General features: G+C 43.4%; 1 protein-coding gene across 1 annotated transcript in view; it reads left to right on the top strand.

The window, feature by feature from the left end:
- The window catches only part of ssbp1 (single-stranded DNA binding protein 1), a 62,763-nt gene extending 55,963 nt beyond the window's left edge, over positions 1-6,800 (top strand). The window contains exons 5-7 of the mRNA XM_078550491.1: positions 1,038-1,125; positions 2,315-2,403; positions 6,557-6,800. Coding sequence (XP_078406617.1) covers positions 1,038-1,125; positions 2,315-2,403; positions 6,557-6,600 — 221 coding nt within the window. The 3' untranslated portion in view covers positions 6,601-6,800. The remainder of the gene's footprint in view (positions 1-1,037; positions 1,126-2,314; positions 2,404-6,556) is intronic.
- The last annotated feature ends 482 nt before the right edge of the window (positions 6,801-7,282 follow it).

Consider the following 7,282-nt stretch of genomic DNA (forward strand, 5'->3'; position numbering starts at 1 on the left):
GAGGGGCCAAATGGCCACCTCCTGCTCCTAATCGTATGTTCATATGTTCACGCTATTCCCTCTTTTAACAATCTAGCTAGTGCCCACTTTTTTGCCCAAGTGCTCTTTTATCCACCCGGCTCCGTTCTCTCTCTCTCGCTCTTCCTTGCTTTCTATTATAATCAGGCTCCACTCTCAGTCTCGCTCTTCCTCGCTCTCTTCTACCCTCCTGGCTCCACTCTCAGTCTCGCACTTTCTCGCCCTCTTTTGTCTCCAGCCTCCCCTCTTGGTCTCGCTCTTTCATCCTCCCGGCTCCGCTCTCACTCTTGCTCTTCCTTGCACTCTATCCTCCATGCTGCACTCTCACTTTTTCTCGTGCTCTTCTATCCTCCAGGCTCTGCTCTCAGCCTCAATCTTTCTCGCGCTCTTTTATCTTCTGTGATCCACTCTCAGTCTCGCCTTTTCTTGCGCTCTTTTAACTTCATGGCTCGCTCTCCTCCTCCCCCGACCCCCGGCTCCGCTCTCTGCTCTTGGCTCCGTTCTCCCAAAAGGGCAGATTTCAAACACTTATTCAGGTCAAATGTATTTTAAGTGTTTTTTTTTGCATGAAGTGAATGAGAGAGAGGAAGGTTTTATAGATGAGACGCAAACTTGAGAGTCACCAACAACTGCAGCCTGCAATTCTGATTTGTGGGGAAAACGTTTCCCTCATAAGCTCCCTTCGTTTCGGATTCATTGCTTCCCCATATCCCTACCCGTAACTGCCCTACTATTCCGTTCACTCCCTCCCATCACTACCATTCTCTCTTTTCCTTTGAACTACTCATTCTCCATTCTGCACTAAGACTGCTTTTTCCTCCCACGGATGGGCGATGAGAGGCCCAGGTCAGTTTTGTGGGACTAAACAAACAGCTCTGTCAAAGAGCCTGTGCATGATGAGACAGATACCATTATTCTCATCTCATTCGCACTATGAGCATCATCTTGGGCACTCTGTGATGTGTATCAGGCTGAACAATGAAGAATGATTTGGTAAAGTTGTTGCTAAATTATTGCAGGTGACATCAGCCAGAAGACAACATGGCATCGAATTTCCATATTCAGACCAGGCTTGAGGGATTTGGCGTATCAGTATGTGAAGAAGGGGTAAGTGAAGTCACATTATATTCACTCTCCTGAGCCGAGGTTGGATATCAGATGTTGGGAGATGTTCACTCTATTTCCATTTCACCATCAAAAATGAGTGGACAGAATTACAGAATGATTACATCACAGAAGAGGGCCATTCAACCCATCATGTCTGCGCTGGCTCCCTGAATGAGCATGTCACCTAGTGCCATTCCACCTCCTTCACCCCTAGCTCTGCACATTCTTCCTTTTGACATAATAACCCAATTCCCTCTGGAATGCCTCCATTGAAGCAGCTTCTACTGCACTCAGGCAGCGTATTCCAGATCCTAACCACTCGCTGCGTGAAAAAGCTTCTCTTCATGTCACTATTGCTTCTTTTGCCAATCACCTTAAATCTGTGCCTCTGATTCTCAATCCTTCACCCAGTGAAAACAGTTTCTCCCTATCTATTCTGTCCAAACCCCTCATTATTTCAAATGCCTCTATCAAATCTCTTCTCATCCTTCTCATCTAATAGGAAAACAGTCCTAACTTCTCCAATCTATCTTCATAACTGAAGTTCTTCGCCCCTGGAATCATTCTCATGAATCTTTTTTGCACTCTCTCCAATGCCTTCACATCCTTTTTAAAGTGTGATGCCGGAAATGGACGCAACACTCCAGTTGAGTTAAAAACATTGTTTTATCCAAGTTTAACATTCCGCGCCAATGATACAGCTCCCACTCTCTCCAGTACTGGTTCCAGTGCCCCATGAATCGAAACCCACTTTTCTTACACCAATCTTTGAGCCACTCATTTAACTTTCCAATCTTATTTACCCTAAGCCAATTTGCTCATGGCTTCGGTAATAATTCAGAGATTATTATCTTCGTGGTTCTGTTTTTTAATTTAGCCCCTAGCTACTCATATTCCCTTAATAGAAGCTCTTTCTTAGTCTTACCCATGTTGTTGGTGCTCACGTGGACCACAACTTTATCCTTTCCCAGCCACTCCCAGGTCCTCTCCAGCCCTGAGGAGGTGTTCTTACACCTGGCACTGGGCAGAGAACACAACCTTGGGGACTGAAGCTGAGGCACAGAACCTTGTGATGAATTTCCTTTCCTCTCAGAATGGAGCCCTGGGAATGCTTCTATCCCTGATTGTCTGCCGTGGATTTTCTGGTGCTGCTTCTGCTGGAATTATTTCTCACTCTTTTCCTGAGCAGGGCCAGAATTTATGTGGAGGGGAAACTAGACTATGGTGAATACGTGGATAAGAGCAACGTTCGAAGACAGGCAACTACTGTGGTGGCAGGTGAGCCCTTCCCAGTTACCCCTGACTTAAATCAGTCAAATAAAGAGAACTGAGGTTAGAAAGAGAATATATGAGGAAATATTAATGGGTAACATCAAAAGGAACACTAAGTTCTCCTTCCCTTGTCTTTTCTCCACAGTCCTGCAAATTTTTATCCTGCATCTCCAGTTCCCTCAAAGTTGTTATTGAATCTGCTTCTGCCACTACTCATCATGTCAGTCAGATCCCGACATGGACTCAATGGGCCAAACGGTCTCCTTCTATGCCGTACTGACTCTGTGTCACTATATGACACATACCATTTGAGGCAGCGAATCCCAAATCATGGCAACGAGCTGCAAAGAACAGAATCACAGAATGGTAACCGCATAGAAGGAGGCCATTCAGTCCATCATGTCTGCACCGGCTCTCTGAATGAGCAATTCACCTAGTGCCATTCCCCTGCCTTCTCCCTGTAGCCCTGCACATTCTTTCTTTTCACATAATTCCCTCTTGACTGCCTCCATTGAATCTGCTGCCCCCACACTGTCTGGCAGGGTATTCCAGATCGTAACCACTCGCTGCGTGAAAAAGTTTCTTCTCATGTCACTATTGCTTCTTTTGCGAATCACCTTAGATTTGTGCTTCTAATTCTCGATTCTTGCCCCAGTGGGAACAGTTTCTCCCTATCTACTCTGTCCAAACCTCTCATGATTTTGAACACCTCTATCAAATCTCCTCTCAACCTTCTCTTCTCATACGAAAAGTCCAAACTTTTCCAATCTATCTTCATAACTGAAGTTCCTCATCCCTGGAATCATTCTCATGAATCTTTTCTGCACTCTTAATGCCTTCATATATTTCCTAAAGTGTGACACCCAGAACTGGATGCAATACTCCAGTTGAGGCTGAACCAGTGTTCTATACAACCTTAACATAACTTCCTTGCTCTGTACCCCTATTAATAAAGCCCAGGATGCTTTATTAACCACCCTCTCAACCTGTCTTGCCACATTCAATGATCTAAGCAAATATAGGTCTCTCTGCCCTTCAGTTTATTTTATATTGCCTCTTCATGTTCTTCTTACCAAGGTGAATCACTTCCCACTTCTCTGCATTAAATTTCATCTGTCACTTGTCCTCTCATTCCACCAACTTGTCCAAGTTCTTTCTGAAGTTCTACACTATACTCCTCACTGTTTACAAAATTTCCAAATTTTGAAGTTGTGCCCTGTACACCACAGTCTAGGTCATTAATATATATCAGGAAGAGCAAGGGCCCCAACACTGACCCCTAGGAACTCCAAACTTTCCTCCAGCTGAAAAACATCTATTAATCATTACTCTCTGTTCCCTGTTACTCAGCCAATTTTGTATCCGTGTTGCTTCCCTTTTATTCCACGAGCTATAACTTTGATCACAAGTCTGTTGTGTGGAACTATATCAAATGTCTTTTGGAAATCCATGTACATCACATCAGCAGCATTACCCGCATCAAGTTAGTTAAAATTGTTTCCATAAGGTTCCCCACCACCAAGGTTAAATTGACTGTCCTGCTGTTACTGAACTTATCTTTACACCTTTTTTAAGTCCTCTGGCACCACCCTTGAGTTGAAGGATGACTGGAAAATTATGGCCAGCACCTCTGCAATTTCCACTCTCACTTCCCTCAGTATCCTCGGATGCATCTCATCCGGTCCTGGTGCCTAATCCACTTTAAATGCAGGCAGTCATAGAAGCATAGAAAATAGGAGCAGGAATAGGTCATTCAGCCCTTTTGAGCCTGCTCCACCATTCAATATGATCATGGCTGACCCTCTATCTCAACGCCGTACTCCTGCTCTCTCCCCATACCCCTTGATGCCTTTAGAGTCCAGAAATCTATCTATTCCTTCTTAAATATATTCAGTGACTTGGCCTCCACAGCCTTCTGTGGTACAGAATTCCACAGGTTCACAACCTCCGAATGATGAGGTTTCTCCTCATCTCACTCCTAAATGGCCTACCCCGTATCCTGAGACTGTCACCCCTTGTTCTAGACCCCCCCTGCCAGAGGAAGTATCATCCCTGCATCCAGTCTGTCCATCCCTGTAAGAATTTTATATGTTTTAATGAGATAAGAACATAAGAAATAGGAGCAGGAGTAGGCCATTTGGCTCCTCAAGCTTGCCCTGCCATTCAATAAGATCATGGCTGATCTGCCCCAGGCCCCAACTTCTCTTTCATGCCAGCTCCTCATAGCCCTCAACTCCCCGATATTTCAAAAATCTATCCGCCACCTCTTTAAATACTTTCAGTGATTCACAACTGTCAGAGAATTCCAGACATTCACTACCCTCTGAGAGAAGAAATTCCTTTGTATCTCAATTACAGAATAAGGGGACACTCCTTTGAAACTATGTCCCCTAGTTCGAGGCTCCCCCACTAGTGGAAACATCTTCTCAACATCTACTCTGTCAAGCCCCCCAGAATCTTGTACATTTCAATAAGATCACCCCTCATTCTTCTAAACTCTAATGAATAAAGGCCTAAACTGTTTAGCCGTTCTTGATAAGTCAACCTCTTCATCCCAGGAATCAGCCTAGTGAATCTCTTTTGAACTGCCTCCAATGCCAGTATATCCTTTCTTAAATACAGGGACCAAAACTGTACACAGTACTCCAGGTGCGGCCTCACTAACACCCTGTAGAGTTGTATCAAGACTTCCTTATTTTTAAACTCCAGCCCCCTAGCAATACAAGTCAAAAATCAATTTGCCTTCTTAATTACTTGCATGCTAACTTTTTATGTTTCATGCATAAGTACACCCAGATCCCACTGTGCATGAACTTTTTTGAAGTCTCTCTCCATTTAAATAATAGTCTGCCTTTTGATTCTTCCTACCAAAGTGCATGACCTCACACTTTCCTACATTAAACTCCAACTGCTAAGTTTTTGCCCACTCAACCTATCTATATCCCCTAGCAGATTCCTTATGCCCTCATCACTACATGCTCTCCCACCTATTTTCATATCGTCAGCAAATTTGGATACATTACACTCTGCTCCCTCCTCCAAGCCATTAATATACATAGTAAATAATTGAGGCCCTAGGATTGATCCTTGTGGCACTCCACTAGTTACGTCTTTCCAACCTGAAAAAGACCCATTAATCCTGACTCTCTGTCTCCTCTGAATCCTCAGTCCATGCTAATACATTACCCCCAATACCGTGAGCTCCTATCATGTACAATAACCTTTTATGTGGCATCTTATAGAATGCCTTCTGAAAATCCAAATACACTTCATCTACCGGTTCCCCTTTATCAACTCTGTTTGTTATACCCTCAAAGAACTCCAGCAAATCAAACATGATTTCCCTTTCACAAAACCATGTTGACTCTGTTTGATTGCGTTAAGCTTTTCTAAATGTCCTGCTATTTCTTCCTTAATAATGGACTCTAGCATTTTCCCAACAACAAATGTTAGGCTGATTGGCCTATAGTTTTGTTCTTTTGTCTCTCTTCCTTCTTGAACAGGGGTGTCACATTAGCAGTTTTCCAATCCACTGGGACCTTCCAGGAATCCAGTGAGTTCTGGAATATTTCCACCAATGCCTCCATTATCTCTGCAGCCACTTCCTTTAAAACCCTTGGATACAGGCCATCAGGTCCTGGCGACTTGACTGCCTTTAGTTCCATTAGTTTCTCAAATACTTTGTTCCTCGTGATAGAGACTGTTACAAGATCTTTCCTCCCATTAGCTCCTTCCTTATCTGATATCTTTGGGATGTTTATAGTGTCCTTGGTCAATATTACACTTAGTGTAATTGGTCACTTAAGGATCTCAATAGGCCTAAACATGGGCAGGCTCGTGGGCACGTTACCCAGCCCCAATATTATGGGAACAGGGTTGGGGGTTGGTGAAAAGGCAATGGCTAGCTACCTGACAAATTTTACATGACCCCCTTGCTGAAAACACGTAAACACTGTAAAATCCAGCTTATCATTCCGGAGATCCCCATGGAAGACTCGGCCATCTTGAAGATTGGGCTGTTAGGACTTGCACTTGAGACTGATCTAAGATAGGAAATAATCAGTTTAGAAAAGGCCTAAAATTCAAACAGTATTTTGGCATTTTACTATTCACCAAATTTTCCTGTTTCACTGATTTGTTGTTGTTTTTTCTTTTACAGATAATATAATATTTTTAAGTGACTCTATCAAAGAGAAGGTCTAGCCAGAGCCTCCTGTCACTGACTCCCCCGCCCCCCAGACCTGACCTTTAATTATTTTCTATCTCTCTGTTTATCACTGTCAATTGAACTCCAGCACTGGGGTGTATTGTTGTTACTTTCTCAATGGATCATGTGATTTTTGATATTTTGATTATTGTTCAGTGTGCTGAGATTGCAATAAAGCGATAGTTGATCACTTTAAGTGTGTCCTGTCCTGTCCTTCATTCACGTGCTGAGGTAATATCTGTGGATCAAGTTGTGGTTTACAGTTATGATTGTCAAAGAGACTAATGTGCTCTGTAGCTCAGCTTGGTGGTAACACTCTATTGTGTCACCTGAGCCTTGTTGCTAACTCTTGCCTCTGAGTAAGAAAGTTGTGCATTCAACTCTCACCTAAGAGACCTGAGCCCATATTTCTGGCTGGCAGTCCAATGCAGTGCTGAGTGCACTGTCAGAAGCGATGTTAAATTGAGGCCCTTTCTGCACTCTCTGGTGGACGTAAACAATCCTATGGTATCATTGGAAAATCATCAAGGGATTTCTCCAGAATGTGATGCCAGGTGGATAATTCAGCTGAGAACCAGGCTGAATATAAAAGGTTCAGAGCTGAAGTGAAAAAGCAAATAAGAGAAGCAAAGGGAGAGAATGAAAAGAGATTGGCAGCTAACATAAAAAGGAATTCCA

Source organism: Cetorhinus maximus, chromosome 10 (genome assembly GCF_964194155.1).
Source record: "Cetorhinus maximus chromosome 10, sCetMax3.hap1.1, whole genome shotgun sequence".
Lineage (NCBI taxonomy): Eukaryota > Metazoa > Chordata > Chondrichthyes > Lamniformes > Cetorhinidae > Cetorhinus > Cetorhinus maximus.